The sequence below is a fragment of the Benincasa hispida genome, chromosome 2 (genome assembly GCF_027475165.1).
Source record: "Benincasa hispida cultivar pf3 chromosome 2, pf3_genome.v1.1, whole genome shotgun sequence".
NCBI classification, from domain to species: domain Eukaryota; kingdom Viridiplantae; phylum Streptophyta; class Magnoliopsida; order Cucurbitales; family Cucurbitaceae; genus Benincasa; species Benincasa hispida.
In genome coordinates, this window is record NC_143479.1 from 45,353,523 (window position 1) to 45,371,567 (window position 18,045).

Consider the following 18,045-nt stretch of genomic DNA (forward strand, 5'->3'; position numbering starts at 1 on the left):
AGCTATCGTTTAGTGGAATGCCTGGCAGTTAATGGATGGCAGATCTCGTGGCTAAAGAGTTTAGTCAGCTATTTACGTATCGTTGGAGCTTTAAGCCATAAAGGTTCTCTTGGTAACTCAATGGATTCAAGTTGAGAATCAGTTTTTGGGTCAGTTTGAAATGTTCAAATTGACAAGAGGGAGTTCGATTATAAATGATATGATTGACTTTATGTACGAGGCACATTAAATGAAGGAAGATGGATATAAATATGATATATATCTAGTGGGGGAGAAAACACTATGGTTTATATGTAATATTAAACTATAGGTTAATGAATATAATATGATTATATTTATTTTTTTAAATTTGGACAATTATAGGATAATTATGCCCGGTATTTTCTCCGTAACCGTGTGTTAGTGGGAAGTTTCAACCTGTTTTCATAACTGAAGAATAAAATGAAAATCGTTTTCATTTTGCAAAAGATCACGTAATTCGCTCATGCATGGTGTATAATGCCTATCGCTAAGCTAACCGAGAGATTATACAATAGCTCGAAGTTACTACATGATTGTATACAAGTGCGCATCTTTCTAAACGATCGCCTAAGTTTTACTAAATGATCATCTAGCGTCAAGCGTTTACTAAACGATCGTCTATACGATCGCAACCTTTTTCCTACACAATCGTATACCTTCTTCTAAACGATCAAGCATTTTTTATATGATAGACTCTACCCTTCTCCCACTTGCTTGGTCGTTGTATATGATCTTTATATCCTCCTCCCCTCTACCAAATCCCAAAAGATCCCACTCTTTGCATTCTCACACCGAGACCAGGGTTCCAAGTGGTGGTGTCATCCTCATTCTTCTGTTCGTGTGGAGGCCGTTCATGAGTAGACGACCGATGGTGTTGAAGGATGATTGCTTGGACATTCCAGAAAATCTAGAGAAGTAGTCCTTGTTTAAAAGAATGAGTTTTGCTAAAGAATGAGTCTTCAACTGGTATGTATTCATTCTCTTATTGTTTATTTGGAAAAAGCATGCCAGTAATTTGTAGTATAATGCATATATGTTCTATTAGAATGTAAATGCGGTAATTCTATCATAATGTATTTGGAACGATCCGCTTCCGCTCAGAGGTACTCTTGTATAAGAGTTCCTTCAGATTGTTGATGACGCACCAACTAGATGAGCTCTGAATTTTTCAATGGAGAACACTACCGCTAACATTTCTTTTTTCGTAGTGGTGTAATGTTCATGGGACTCATTCAATGTCTTCGACGCGTAAGAAATGAGGTGTATTAAGTTTCCCTTTTTCTGACCCAACATGGCTCTAACTGCTACATCACTTGCTCACACATTAGAATGAAAAGTTGCGTCCAGTCTCGGGCTATTAATATCGAAGCAGCAGTTAACACATACCTCAAAGTCTCGAATGCGTTGGGCCAATCTTCATCAAATATGTAGGGTCTGTTTAACTCTAACAATGCGCTTAGTCATCGCGCGATTTGGGAAAATCACAAACCTTCGATAAAAGCCTGCATGTTTTAACAAACTCCTTAAAGCTTTAACATTGGCAGGCGGAGGCAGTTTGGCTATGACATTAATTTTTGCTTCGTCCACTTCCAATCCCGCTTTGGACACCTTGTGTCCTAGAACAACACCTTCAATCACAATAAAGTGTCAATTTTCCCAGTTCAGCACCAAGTTTGTTTCCTCACATCGAGCGGAGATAACCTCTAAATTGTTTAAGCAGGTTTGATAGGAGTCCCCAAAACTGAGAAGTCATCCATAAATATTTTAACAAATTGCTCAAGGAAGTTAGAGAAAATTTCCACCATGCACCTTTGAAAAGTTCCTAGTGCGTTGCATAGCCCGAAGGGCATGCGTCGGAATGCAAATGTCCCAAAGGGGCATGTGAAAGTTGTTTTATCCGAGTCTTCTGAAGCAAGAAGAATCTGGTTGTATCCTAAGTATCCATCTAGGAAACAATAAAGTTCTTTGTCAGTCAGTCGATCGAGCATTTGGTCAATAAAAGGAAGGGGAAAGTGGTCTATCTTGGTCGCTGCATTGAGTTTTCTATAGTCTATACATATGTGCCATCCTGTGACAGTTCTGGATGGAATGATTTTATTGTTGCTATTGACTATTACAGTGGTGCCTCCCTTTTTGGGGATGCATTGTATTAGGCTCACCTAGCTATGGTCAGAAATGGCGTAAATTACCCATACGTCAAGCCACTTTTTAATTTCTTTCTTTACCACTTCTTTCATAACAGGATTTAGCCTGCGTTGAGGCTCGATTGATCCGGTTTTCCCTTCTTCCAATCGAATCTTGTGCATACAATATGAAGGGTTGATTCCTCAAATGTCAGCCATTGTCCAACCAATTGCATGTGTATGCTTCTTTAATATCTGCAAAAAAGAGAGCTTGTTAGGCTGAGAAAGATTAGTTGTAATAATAACAGGCAAAGTATTATTAGGTTCAAGAAAATCGTATTTTAAATGGTTAGAGAGATTTTTTAAATCGAGCGTTGGTGGCTCATCTAGGGAAGGACGCACTGGTTTCGTCTACCGCTCATCCAGACTTAGCAGCTCAAATCTTCTTATAGTTTCACCCAACGTGTAGACCTCACAAACTTGGTCCATTTCTTCTTTAGGCAGTATAGTTGAGTCGATACGTTGACATTACTTTGCATCATCTAGGAATTTTAATGCGTTCAACACATTGAATTTAACTTCCTGATTGTCTACACACATGGTCAATTCCCCCTCGTGCAGGTCTATCAAAACTTTTTCGATAGCAAGAAATGGGTGTCCGAAGATTATTGGAACATCCTGATCAGCCTCATAGTCTAAGATGATGAAGTCCATCGAAAATATAAATTTGTCAACCTTTACCAAGACATCTTCGAAATTTCCTTCAGGGTATGTGATAGACCTGTCAGCAAGTTGAAGCATTACAAAAATAGGTTGAGCTTTACCAATTCCAAGTTTCTTGAAGATTGAGAGGGGCATTAGGTTAATACTTGCTCCAAGATCACACAACGAATTCCCTACATCTATTCTTCCAATTGAACAAGGAATGGTAAAACTGCCAGCATCCTTCTGCTTTTTAGGAATGTTGTTGTTAATCAACGCAATACACTCCTTTGTTAGTGCTACTGCTCCCAATTCACTGATTTTTCTTTTCTTCGTTAAGACATCCTTCAGGAACTTTACGTAGCTTGGCATCTGTTCTAGTACTTTTATGAGGGGAATGTTGATATGTGAAACTTGTAGAAATACAAGTTATTCTGCCTGTTTTATCTTATACAATTAGGAAAAAGCTTTGAAAATGCGACGATTTGCTAAGAAAATTCATAAAAATAATTGCAACATGTGATCGCACACTCTCAACGCCTCATTTGTCTATTTTAAAGCTAAATCATTTTGTTTAAGTGTAGAATGTCTGCTGACATAATCAAATGAGAAATCTCAACGCTTACTCATGATTGCATAACTAAACAAGTTGGTCACTCTAGTCGGTGAGACATGGCGCAACACTTGGTGGTGGAGGTCAAATCAAAGATTGAGTTGGTGGTTGATAAGAAAGCTTCGTTGTAGAGCCAATGAACTTCTGACGCGCAGCAGGTGGCGTATCAGGGTATGGAATTTAATGCACCTTATCAACACAATCATAAGCAAGAGAAGAAAAGCTATCCTCATCGTCTATAAATAGCCATGAAATCACCATGCAAAAGAGGAAAAAACTTGCTAAGAAAAGAATTAATCATACAAAATTTTTCAAATGAGCCCTTTCTCTTACATCCATTCAAAAACATTAGTGAGAGCTTCGGTTTCCTATGGGAGTAAAAGAGAAACTCCATCTTTCAATACATATAGTGAATAATTCATTGAGGAAGCCGAGAGAAACAAGAAATTTTTGGGAATGTCCTAAACTCGCAATTCATAAATATTGTTAACATATTCTATTTATCAATAAAAGTATTATTGAGTATTTTTTTTCAATAAATTGTTATTGGTATTGCATTCTATCATAAAAATCCAATAAATGAATCCACGACTATAATATGAATACTTTAACTTTATGTGGCAACATAAAAGAGGATCTAGTTTTAGTATATAGCCAAAATGGTCTATAAGTATATGGATGAGATTGGGTACCTCATCCTGGTGACACGATTGGATGTGGCCTATTTTGTACATTGATACAAATGATGTGAGTGGGGACATCTTATACAATGAGTTTGCATAAGACCGGACTTTGAAATAGTCACTTTTGTCTATAACGACCGTTTACTGTAAAAATTGACTATTTCAAATTTAAACCTTGTTAGACATGGTTCGTTTGATGATGAGTTATGCTCAGTTACCTCATTCGTTTTGGGGATATGCTATACAGAATGTCGAATATATTCTGAACATGGTTCCCACAAAAAGTGTTTTAGAAACATCGTATGAGTTATAGAGAGGATATAAAGGTAGTTTATGGCACTTCTGAATCTGGGGATGCTCGACACACGTGTTGGTGCAAAACCCTAAGAAATTGGAACAACGTTCAAAATTATGCATATTTGTACGATACACTAAAGAAACAAAAGGTGAATTGTTCTATGATCCCCAAAAAGATAAAATATTTATATCGACAAATGCTAATTCTTAGAAGATCATATTAGAAATCATCAACCTCACAATAAACTAGTATTGAATGAAATGACCAAAGATATTATAGATAAATCTACAAAAGTTGTTAATCAAGTTGGTCCATCAACAACAGTTGTTGTCCCATCACATCCTTCCCAAGAGTTAAAAATGCCTCAACGTAGTGGGAGGGTTTTTCATCAGCCTGAATGCTACATGGGTTTAACAGAAACTCAGGACATCATATCTGATGATGGCCTAGAGGATCCATTAACCTTTAAACAGGTAATGGATGATGTTGATAAGGAACAATGGATAAAAGCCATGGACATGGAAATGGAGTCAATGTACTTCAATTCTATCTGGGAATTTGTAGATAAACCACATGGGGTTAAACCTATAGATTGTAAATGATCTACAAGAGAAAGCGAGACCAAGCTGGCAAGGTGCAAACCTATAAAGCCAGACTTGTGGCAAAAGGTTTTACCCAAAGGGAGGGGGTTGACTATGAAGAAATCTTCTCTCCTTTTGCCATGATAAAATCAATTAGAATACTTTTATCCATTGCCACATATTATGACTATAAAATATGGCAAAATGGATGTCAAGACAGCTTTCTTGAACGACCATCTTGACAAAAGTATTTTCATGTCTCAACCAGAAAGGTTCATTGAACAAGGTCAAAAACAAAAGGTTTATAAGCTTAAAATATCCATTTATAGGTTAAAACAAGCTTCTAGATGCTGGAATATAAGATTTGACATTGCAATCAAGTCTTATGGCTTTGAACAGAATGTTGATGAACGTTATGTATACAAGAAAATAGTAGTCAACAAAACTGTAGCTTTTTTGGTCCTTTATGTTGATGATATCTTGCTCATTGGGAATGAGACAAGTTTCCTTGCTGACGTAAAGAGATGGTTAGCATCACAATTCCAAATGAAAGATTTGGGAAATGCTCAATATATTCTTGGGATCCAAATTTTTCGGAATTGCAAGAACAGAACCCTAGCACTATCTCAAGCATTTTATATTGACAAGATGTTATCAAGGTATAATATGAAAAATTCCAAAAAGGGGTATATTACCTTTTAAACAAGGAATTCATTTGTCAAAGGAACAGTGTCCTAAGACGCCTCAAGAAGTTGAGAAAATGAAAAGAATTTCATATGCTTCAGCAGTTGGGAGTCTGATGTACGTTATGTTGTGTACACGTCCTGGCATATGCTTTGTAGTAGGAATCATCAGCAGGTTCCAATCTAACCCTAGACACATTCATTAGACTGCTGTCAAGAACATCCTCAAGTATTTTCGGAGAACGAGGGATTATATGCTTATGTATGGGACTAAGGATTTGGTCCTTACGGGATACACTGATTCTGATTTTCAAACTGATGTAGATTCTAGGAAATTTACTTCATGATCAGTTTTCACTCTTAACAGGGGAGCTATAGTGTGGAAAAGCATCAAACAAAGTTGTATAGCTGATGGAAGCAAAATATGTAGCTATATGCGAAGCAGAATATGTAGTTGCATGTGAAGCAGTATGGCTATGCAAGTTCCTGTCAGATTTGGAAGTAGTTCCAAATATGCATATGCCCATTACCCTATATTGCGATAACAGTGGTGGAATTGCCAATTTTAAGGAACCAAGAAGTCAAAAGCGTGAAAAACATATCAAAAGAAAGTACCATCTTATTAGAGAGATAGTACGCCGACGAGACATGATAGTCACAAAGTTAGCCTCAGAAGACAACCTTGCTGATCCTTTTACGAAAGCCCTCTCGACTAAAGTATTTGAGGGCCACCTGGTCGAACTAGAACTATGGGCATCATAATCTAGGGCAAGTGGGAGAATGACAGGGTATTTTGGATGCCCTAGTTTATTGTATTTTCTCTCTATTTTTCTCAACATTGTAAACATTATATATTTGTGTATTTGTATCTCATTGGAGTATTAGTCCAAGTGGAAGATTATTGGGAATGTCATAAGGTTCCTCTACTAGCTCGTAAAATTATATCTTGGATTACTGAGTTGAGCGGATTTGAAATATTCAAATTCGAAATTAAGGTTTTGAATTTGAAGTGTTCAAATTAAATTAGGATTTTAATTAATTGTATTTGATGCAATTAAAACATTTAATTTTGTGAAAAATCAACAAAAGTGGAGAGTTTAAAAATATTTAAATGTTGAATTAAATATTAATAACATGAATAGGTTTTATGTCTAATTAGATGATTGATTAATTTAATATTTGATGATAAATTATCATTTAATTAATTAATTTAATTAGTTTAATTAATTATTTAAATAAATAAAACATTGTTTCATTTATTGAAATTCAAATTTAGATTTGAATTTACAATGTATATATATATATATATATATAATTTCACTAGAAATTAAATGGAATTTTTTAAAAAAAATTTGGAAAATTGGAGAAATGAAAATTCCACTCCAAGTTTTTCCTTCATTTGGAGTAGCTTCACCCAAATCAGCCATATTTTCCACTTGCTTAGTGCTAACTGAAGTGTCAATTAGCAACTAAGTAAGTATTTACATGAATAGAGTTGATAAATAAGTTGAACTTCAGCTCTAATTAATTCATGTTGCTGGCAAAAAGCTGAAACCCTCTTTCCATTTCTCAAACTCTCTCCAACCCTTCACATAATTGACTCCAATTCTGAGTTCCACTTCTCAAATCCAAGTTAGAGGATGTAGAGAAGCTCTTTGTGGTGGTTCACTGAAGTTTTGGATTCAAATTCACGGAAAGAAGCAAGCATCAAAGGTGATTATATTCTTAAAACCTACTTTAGCATAAAACTATTTTTTACATGCTTTTAGAACTCAAATTAAATGTAATTAGAGTGCTTTTTTATTCAAATTTCTTCTACTACATGTTAGTTTACTCTATCAGAAATTATGCACCACGACTTGACTCCCTTTCCCTATTCTCTATCTTAAGGTGTATTTGTATTGTTTAAGCATTGAAAAGACTCATTTCTTTAATATGAATACATATTCATTTCAACTCTCATTCGTACTCTCTTTATTCATTATGAGCAGCTAAATCCTTCATGGGTTGAGAAGCATCTAGTTAACATGAACTAAGTAATATTTAAATCATGCAATTTACTTGTTTTATGTATGCCAGATGAAATACTTGGATAACTCGGAAGATTACCCTATGTAGATTAAATCTCAGTTTGAGAAAATTAGAGATTTAGAACTCATAAAACAAGAAGAGAGGTTCCTTAGAAACAAGTAACATTTTTTGCATTATACACTCATTGCATGCATCCTAGAGATTGGATAATGTGGCTATGTACACTAAGAAGTGTAAGTTCTAATCATGAGTGCATCACGTGAATGCATGAATTATATATTCACTTAGGAATTGTTAGCGAATATTCTTCTCAACCCTGTTATCACATATCTACATTTCACAACCATCGCATTTATTGTTTCACTCAAAGTACCCCCTCCCCTTCTCCCCACCCCCCCCCCCCTCCTGCCATCGCATATAACTTAGTTTTAAGTAATATAAAAAATCAATCTGATTTGTAATCAATTGCATCAAGATCAAAGCTTTAGACTTTATTGCATACTTGTAAAGCAATCCCTGAGTTCAACTTTGGACTCACCAGGACTCTAGTTGAGCTTGCACTTGGGTTCAATTAGATAAAACAGTGCATTATAGCCTCATAATTATTATTCATTTCATCAAGTTTTTGGCACTGTTACCGGGGATTGCGGTAACTAAGTGTGCTAAGACTACTGTTTTTTATTTTGGTAGACCTCGATTATTGGAGTATTGCACCTTGACTGCGAGAAAGGTGCAAACGTTCTATGAGTGAAGGGACCACGCTTGAGCTTATATATGACCCATAAATTGAAAGAAATTTTCGCAGAAAGTAGAGAGAAAACCAAAGAAAATGATAGAATAGAGCTTGAAGGATGGCAGAACAGAAAAATCATCCGAAAGTGCCACGAGCAGTGATCAACAATGAAGATGATGCACTTGCCAACCCGTTTCTATTGGCAAACAATTACAATAGACCTATTAGGATTATGCATCACCTAACTTGTATTATTTCTCACCAAGAATCATGCAACTAGCCTTGAATGGGACTAGATTCGAAATGAAGGTTGTAATGCTTCAAATGATTCAAACAGCTGGTCAGTTTGGAGGAAGGCACGGAGAGGATCCCCAGGCCCATCTAAGAAGTTTTATTGAAATCTGCAACACACTTGTATTCCCTAACATCACCCTAAAGGAAGTAGAACCTCATTCTTTAGAGGTATGCCCACGCAATCCACAATCCGTCTACTTCATCAAGAATAACCCTTATTCCAACATCTACAATCTCGATTGGCGAAATCATCCTAACTTTTCATGGGGTGGTAATTAACAACAGCAAGCTAATTCGCACAACGCCCAAAGAAATGGACCGCCTGTGTTGTTACACCCCCTCCCAAGCCTACCTTTAGAACCCAAAAAGAGGCGTGAGGATAGCAGATATCACCCTTTTTGTGATACCTACTGCCCATCTGAACCTTTTTTACTCATTAACCTTTAAGCCAAGGATATAAACAACTGTTTGGCTAAACTCATTTTATCACAAATAGTATAATGCTTACATAACTCCCAGACTTAACTACAAAGTTTACAACAACAACTTAGAACCAGAAGTGTCACTGTGACATGGCATACCTTGACCTTAGTAGCACCTTAGAACTTCTCATCTTTCGCTACCTGGGAAGAAAAACATAAAAGAAAAGAATGAGCTTCAAGAAGCTCAGTGAGTGGTAACAACATAACAAGTCTCTTTCAACTTATAGCAAATAAAAACATATCACATTACAAGGTCAACATCAAAACCTTAACCTCAAATGAGTCTGTTCTCAACCCTACCTACACACACGGTAGATAGTTAAACTGATACTACTCATAAATGCATACTCTCATGTGTTCCCTATATGCACATAGATCCCCGCTTTGTTGGGTTTTATATCCTAAAACTCACAGCTTGTAAAAGATAAACATATTCTATAGTCAATAAACTTGTTATTGATTCTCTAAATTACATACGTAAAAGTTTAAATCCAATAAACTAAGATCCACGACTATTATTTGAATACTTGAACTTTATGTAGAGACATAGAGATGGATCAAGTTCGAGTAAATAGCTAAAATGATATATAGTACATGAGTAAGTTTGGGTACCTTATTCTGGTAACACTATTGGATGCGGCCTACTCTGTAGCTGTCACAAGTTGTTGTAAAAATATTACAAACGAAGTGATCCATATTCGTTCATGTATTGACATGAGGAGTGGAGGCGTCCTATGCAATGAGTTTGCATAAGATTGAACTAAGAAATAAGTCACTCTTACTTTATAACATTGTTTACTATATAAGACTGACTATTTCACTTAGATGACCTAGGTAACTCAATCTTAATCCTGAGCTAACTATGAAGTCCTGTATATTTGGAATTATCCTTAGATTTGCATAGGAGAGGGTTGGCTCAATAGCGCCAACTCAATAAGCCTCCCATTTCATGGGTAAGACTAGGTAGATAACTGGGCACATAGGGTGCAAGACGGAATTCACGTCTACCCGATTTAAGGATAGGAGAAAGGTTATTCTCTTAAGTACTAAATCTAGATATTGAACAAGGGGCCCCATCCTCTCACTAGGCTGAAAGGGATCTGGTTTAGTGACTGGATCACAAACCAATTGTTCATTAGAGGATCAGTAGGAACTTAAGGAATAAGACGTAATCTCGGGGGTAAAAATAAACACTTGATCCAGCTGTTATTACGAACAACCTATGAAGGGTAGACTTACTAATTATGGTTAAACCATGTGGACATAATATATCTACAATGACGGGAGTGCAGCTATGGGCTTTAGTAGAGTGACCCATTAGCTAATGAATGGGGATTAATAAAGTGCAAAGAGTTTAGCCAATTAATCTCGAATCGTTGGAGCCCATGATCTATAGGTCCATGAATTCCCCTTACTAACTCGTAAATGGATTAGTTTTAGAGTAACGTGATAAGTTAATTTGAAACGTTCAAATTAGAATAAACAGAATTGGAGAATTAATTAAATATTTAAATATGATTTAAATATTAAATTCATGAATAGAGATTCATGAAGGTGGAACTTGTGTAAAATTAATTTAATATTAAATTAATTATAATTAATTAAATTGTTTAATTAATTATTTAATCAATAATAATTTAATTTTTGAAATTAAGTTGATTTTGAAAATCAATAATGAAATTAGAAATTGGGGAAAACACAAACTTTGGAAATTTGGATTTCTCTACCATCATTTTAGTAGCTCACTCAAAACCCATTTAAGTTTTTGCTTCAATCTTCCAAGCATGAGATGCTCTCCATGCAGTCTTCTTCATTGCATGTTTGTTCTGTAATAAACAGAGAAGATTGAAGTGGAAATCATGCATGTAAATTGTTTGAAATTGTTGAAGTTTTGTTGAACACTTGAGAGGTTAAATAAGTGTTCTTAAAGCTTCTACAGTGAGCTTCTTCTCCAAATTCCCTTCATTCAAACTTATTTTGATTTCCAAAACTCAATCTAAAGCTCCAAGAGAATAGTAGGGTAGATCTTGAGGTGGTTCACGAGAAGAACTGGAAAAGATTTACAGTTGAATTCGAGTTTCAAGAGGTTCTACAAAGGCATGATGAGACCCTCTTATTATTGTATGAGCATGCTTTATTTACAGCTAAAATTAATGAATTAGAATGCTTATTGATCCTTGTTGCTTTCGCTGCCTGCTGATATACTCCTTCAATTGGTATCAAAGCATCATTTAAGCATTTAATTTGGTTTAATTTTGGCTTGTGGGTGTTTTTTCATGAGATATATGAAAATGGTGAACTGGTATGATTTTCTGAGTTCTGGCATTTAATTTCTCTTTGATTCCTTGATTAAATTTGTAATTGGCTCTTATTTGATGAGCTTATGTGTGTGCTCAAGAGTCTGTAATTTATTTAGAGTCATTTGAGTTGAAATTAAAATATAGTTGAAGAAACAAGTGAAGAAGGCCGAGTTGCAGTTTCACGATCGTGAGCTTCTGCCCAGGTAGCATTGCAACGCTGCTCAAACTTCAAGCGAGATTCTTGTTTTAGAACCAGCGACAACGAGATTTACAACAAGTAGCATTGCGACTTGAGTGTTGTAACGCTACTAAAAAATCCAGCGAGATTACCATTTGAAGTTCAAACGAGAGCGAGATTTCCATTCAAACGGGAGCGAGATCTTCACAATTCCAGCGAGATTTCAAGGTTCAAGCGAGATTTCATTTTGAGCGAGATTCTGATGGAATTTTTTAGCGAGATTTTGAATTAAGTTTGAGCGAGATTTCTAGTTCGATTGGGATTCTATAGAATTTCACGCGAGAGATCAAGTTCGAGCGAGATTTTGAATCAAGTTCAAGCAAGATTTTGAGCTAGGAGCGAGAGATTGAGTTTGATGAGTTTGACCAGTTGACTAAATAAGAACCATTGAGGATTGAGCAGTTTGACCGGTTTTCTTCAAACTTGACCCAGTTCACCTTCAAAAGTGTTTTGATTGGTCTGGTTTAGGTGGTTCTCATCCAGTTCAAGCTGGTTGGGTCCGGTTTGGAGCTATTTCTTGTTTTTTTTTGTATTTCTTAGCCTTTTGTTTGCTTGTTTATGCCAAAACTAAAACCATATCAGTGTGTGTTTAATTATTTATACATGTGATGTATGCTATAATTAAATAAATCTTGTATGTGCATACATTATGCCATGTAGATTTAAAATCCCACCATAGGAAGCATGTTACATGCATTATGTATATGTTATAATCTGTTATAATGTATAGAATGCATGTTTAAAGTTTCTATTATTTAATATAACTGTTATATTAAATTTAAATGCCTTTGATGTATGTGGTGGATGTAAGAGCATGTCTAATTTTTGTAAGTTGTTATAAAATTGAGTTAGACATTAAAATCCATAACGAACATAAGCTACATGCTCACGTAGGTTAAAACTTGTTTTAATAGTTGAAATAGGTTGCTATCTTATAAATCATAGTTACAAACTCAACCGATATATAATCCTAACTAAGGCTGGGGGTACTTAAGGTGACGGTTTATGGAACACCTCCTATATGGGGATAATGGCCGAATAATTGAGTGTTGTTAATCGATTTTATGAGCATACGTGAGCGGTGTGAGATAATAAAATGGTTTATCCTTTAGAAATTGTAGGTTAAAATCTAATTATAAGTGTTATACTTTGATAAACTACTTAGACTTAGGGTTGTTTTAATTAGCCGAAAATAACCTATGTATATTTTTACCCATATTAATAGAACACTTCAATAGGAGTTTATTAACTTATATATGATAAAGTTATTAGAACACTTCAATAGGAGATTAATAACATATACGATACGTTATTTTTAGCTCTCACATCCCTTAGAGTTCACAATCAAGATTTAAGTGGTACTTCGTGACGATTATACCTCGACTGCTTCATTCTAAAAGTATTTGCATAAATCTGGTTTTCGGTGAATAAGGAGAAGTCGTTCAAATAAATAATCAAGTATATGATACATTTTGATTTCAACTTTCACATCACCACAAAATTCACACCATGAGATCCATACAACGCTTCGTATCGATTATACCTCGACTGCTCCATTCGAAAAGTGTTCGTATGAGTCAATAACAAGGTGAACGGGGGAAGTAGTTCATAGTAAGTGGGTAAAGGATATGTCTCAACATATCCTACAGTCTCTTCCATTAGTTTGCACCGTGAGATTCTTATGTTGCGCCAGCTAGTTTGCTTTAGGCAGCCCTTGTTAGTCGTTTAACGACGACTATCCCCTCAGAAGGTTGGATTCGAAACAACTCAAACTCCAGAAATGGATAGGATTTCTTAGGTCCATTCCCAACTTTGACTCTCCATTTCGGTAGCATAGTTGGGGCAAACCTCTGACGTCTAAAACCGGAGGGTTACACTTACAGAATTATTAAAATGTTAGTAATTTCTGACCAAAAACAATAACTAAATAACTATAGGAATAAAAGCTATTCTAGAGATAGTGTTTGGTCAAAATTGTTTGCTTTAGTGAAGGAATATCTAACTGCCCCTCGGTAGCACGTATTCTGACTCACTATAGTATCGTTGCAAATAAATAATGGTTATGGGTACATTATTACTTGTTTTGCTAAAACTTGATTTCGAATTTAGTTGCAATTTGCTAATAAGAATTTGTTTAAAATTTTTAACATGTCGAATTCTTCTAGAATACTCACTTCTAAATTAGATAACGGTAAAATCGAATCAACAAATAAATTACTAGCAATTGAAAACACCAAAAAAGTTTTAACAGAGGATTGCCCTCTATCTCCCAACTCATCTAAAATTTCGAATAATATAGATGAGAATGCAAAATTCAAACAACAAGATTTACTTGTTATCGAAGCATGTTTAGTGGAAAACGATAAAATCTGGATAATTGATTCAGGTGTCGCTAATCATATTTGTACTTTCTTACAGGAAACAAGTTCCTGGAGACAGTTGACAAAAGGTGAAACAATCTTTAAGGTAGGGACCGGGGAGGTTGTTTTAGCTAAAGTAGTGGGAGATATGAAGTTATTTATACGAGATAAATACATTTATCTGAAAAATGTTTATTACATTCCTTCTATGAAAAGGAATCTCATATCTATCTCTTATTTGCTAGAACAAAATTATAAAGCTTCTTTCGATAGTGATGAAGTGTTCATCAATACAAGAAGTAGACAAATTTGTTCTGAAAAATTAGAAAATAACTTATATTTATTAAAACCAACTAAGGTTAAAGCCGTTTTGGACATAGAGATATTTAAAACTGCTGAGAATCATAAGAAAAGAAAAATTTCTCCAAATGCCTATCTTTGGCATTTGAGACTGAGGCACATAAATCTCAATAGGATTAAGAGATTGGTTAAGAACGGTCATCTAAATAAGTTAGAAGATAGTTAGATGACCGTTCTTACCACCTTGTGAATCCTTTCTTGAGGGTAAAATGACCAAAAGATCTTTTTCTGGAAAAGGTGTGAGAGCCAAAGAACCCTTAGAACTCGTACACTCAGACCTTTGTGGTCCTTTAAATGTTAGAGCTAGAGAAGGGTATGAATATTTCATCAGCTTCATTTATGACTATTCTAGGTATGGGCATATTTACCTAATGCACCAAAAGTCTTAAACATAAAATTTCAAAGAGTATAAGGTTGAGGATGAAAACCAATTAGGTAAAAAAAATTAAAACACTTCAATCAAATTGAGGTGGTGAGTATATGGACTTAGAATTCCAAAATTATTTTATAGAACATGAAATCCAGTCTCAACTCACAGCCTCTAGCACACCTCAGCAAAATGGTGTGGCAAAAAGGAGAAATAGAACCTTGTTGGACATGCTTCATTCCATGATGAGTTATGCCCAGTTACCAAGTTCTTTTTGGGGTTATGCAGTTCAGTCTGCAACATATATTTTGAACATGGTTCCCTCGAAAAGTATTTTTGAAACACCTTACAAGCTCTGGAGAGGACGTAAAGGAAATTTATGTCACTTCAGAATTCAAGGTTGCCCAGCACATGTGTTGATGCAAAATCCTAAAAAGTTAGAACACCGTTCAAAAGCATGTCTACTTGTAGGCTACTCAAAAGAAACAAAAGGTGGTTTCTTTTACGATCCTCGAGAAGACAAAGTATTTGTATCGAAAAATGAAACTTTCCTAGAGGAAGATCACATAAAGAATCACCAACCTCGCAGTAAGCTAGTAATAGATGAAATGTCCAGAGAATTGACAAATGCATCAACAAGAGTTGTTGATAGAGCAGGTCCATCAACAAGAGTTGTTGATGAAACTGGTACTTCACATCCTTCTCAAGAGTTGAGAATGCCTTGTCGTAGTGAGAGGATTGTGCATTAGCCTGATCGGTACATGGGTTTCACTGAAACTCAAGTCATCATACCAGATGATGGCTTAGAGGATCCATTGTCTTTTCAATAAGCAATGAATGATGTGGATAAAGACCAATGGATTAAAGCCATGGACCTTGAAATGGATTCTATATATTTAAATTCTATCTAGGACCTTGTAGATCAACCAGGGGTAAAACCCATCGGGTGCAAATGGATCTATAAGAGAAAACGAGACCAAGCTAGTAAGGTACAGTCCTATAAAGCAAGATTTGTGGCAAAAGGGTTTACCCAAAGAAAGGGGGTAGACTATGAAGAAACTTTCTCTTCGGTTGCCATGATAAAGTCAATTAGAATACCCCTATCTATAGCTACATTTTATGATTATGAAATATGGCAAATGGATGTCAAGATAGCCTTTCTGAATGGATATCTTGAAGAGAGTATCTATACGTCTCAACCAGAAGGGTTTATTGAACAGGGTCAAGAGCAAAAGATTTGCAAACCTAATCGATCCATTTATGGGTTGAAACAAGCATCTAGATCTTGGAATATGAGATTTGACACTACGATCAAATCTTATGGCAATGAACAAAACATTGACGAACCTTGTATATACAAGAAAATCGTTAACAAAACTGTCGCTTTTCTGGTGTTGTATGTTGATGATATTCTACTCATAGGAAATGAAATAGAATTTCTAGCTAACGTTAAGAGATGGCTAGCTACGCAATTCCAAATGAAAGATTTGGGAGAAGCACAATATGTTCTTGCGATCCAAATAGTTCGGAATCACAAGAACAGAACATTGGCACTGTCTCAAGCATCTTATATAGACAAGATATTGTCTAGGTATAAAATACAAAATTCCAAAAAAGGAACGTTGCCTTTCAGACATGGAATTCATCTTTCTAAGGAACAAAGTCCTAAGATACCTCAAGAGGTTGAGGATATGAAACAAATTCCATATGCATAAGCAGTAGGGAGTTTAATGTATGCAATGTTGTGTACTCGCCTCGATGTATGCTATGCCATTGTAATAGTCAACAAATTTCAGTCCAATCGTGGATATGATCATTGGACTGCCGTTAAGAACATTCTCAAGTATCTTCGAAGAACGAGAGATTATATGCTCGTGTGTAGTGTTGAGGATCTGATCCTTACTTGTTACACTGATTCTGACTTCCAAATCGATATTGATTCTAGGAAATCAACTCCGGGGTCAGTATTCACTCTGAACGGAGGAGCTGTTGTATGGAGAAGTATCAAGCAAAGTTGTATTGCTGACTCCATGATGGAAGTTGAGTATGTAGCTGCAAGTGAAGCAGCAAAAGAAGCAATATGGCTCAGAAAGTTCCTGACTGACCTAGAAGTAGTTCCAAATATGCACTTGCCTACCACCCTCTATTGTGACAATAATGAAGCAGTTGCAAATTCAAAGGAATCTCGAAGCCATAAAAGAGAAAAGCATATCGAGCAGAAGTACCATCTCATCAGGGAGATCGTACACAGAGAAGACGTGATTGTCACGCAGATAGCCTCACAAGACAACTTAGCTGATCCATTTACAAAGACCCTCTCGGCTAAAGTGTTCAAGTGTCACCTAGTAGGACTAGGTCTATGAGATTTTCATTACTAGGGCAAGTGGGAGAATTTATGGGTATTTAATGCCCTAGTTTATTGTATTTATACTTTTTGTTCTCTTAGTGTAACTCAACATTGTATATATTTATATATATTGATCTACTGGAGTTTTAGTCCAAGTGGGAGTAATGTTGGGTTTTATGTCCTAAAACTCGTAGTTTGTAAAATATAAACATATTCTATAGTCAATAAACTTATTATTGATTCTATAAATTGCTTACGTAAAAGTCTAAATCCAATAAACTCAAATCCACGACTATTATATGAATACTTGAACTTTATGTAAAAACATAGAGATGGCTCAAGTTCGAGTAAATAGCTAAAATGATTTATAGTACATGATCAAGGCTCATCTGCCCTCTGACCATCTCATACGAGGTTCCTCTCATAGGCTCAAGAACCAGGCCTCATGGCCCTAACCATCCTGTGAGATTCTGCTCCGGGCCAGGAACTAGGTCTGCTGACCCCCTGACCATCCCGGCCACATATTCTCATTCTTGTTCTGGCTACTCATTCACAACATAAACATAAACATGAAAGATATTCTTAAGACCTTAAAGGAAATACCACTCACCTTGATTAGTAGGAACCATTCTCTGTTACCAAGTTCCTTGGTTTCCTCTGGCTTCCTTTTGAACCCTAAATTCCAGATTCATTTCGAAGCTCGGATTACTCATCATTCTAGACCTTATTTTGAGACACTTCCTTCTAAAAATAGGTTTAGAAATTTCTTAACTTACTTACCTTAAAATATCAGCTTAGAAATCTACGTGATTTAGCTGAAATCTTCAAA

General features: G+C 35.6%; 1 protein-coding gene across 1 annotated transcript; it reads right to left on the bottom strand.

The window, feature by feature from the left end:
- Positions 1-2,672: 2,672 nt before the first annotated feature.
- On the bottom strand, positions 2,673-3,218 carry LOC120072082 (uncharacterized). Its single transcript, XM_039024500.2, has one exon. The coding sequence runs from the start codon at positions 3,216-3,218 to the stop codon at positions 2,673-2,675; it is 546 nt and encodes a 181-aa protein (XP_038880428.2).
- Between the last annotated feature and the right edge of the window lie 14,827 nt (positions 3,219-18,045).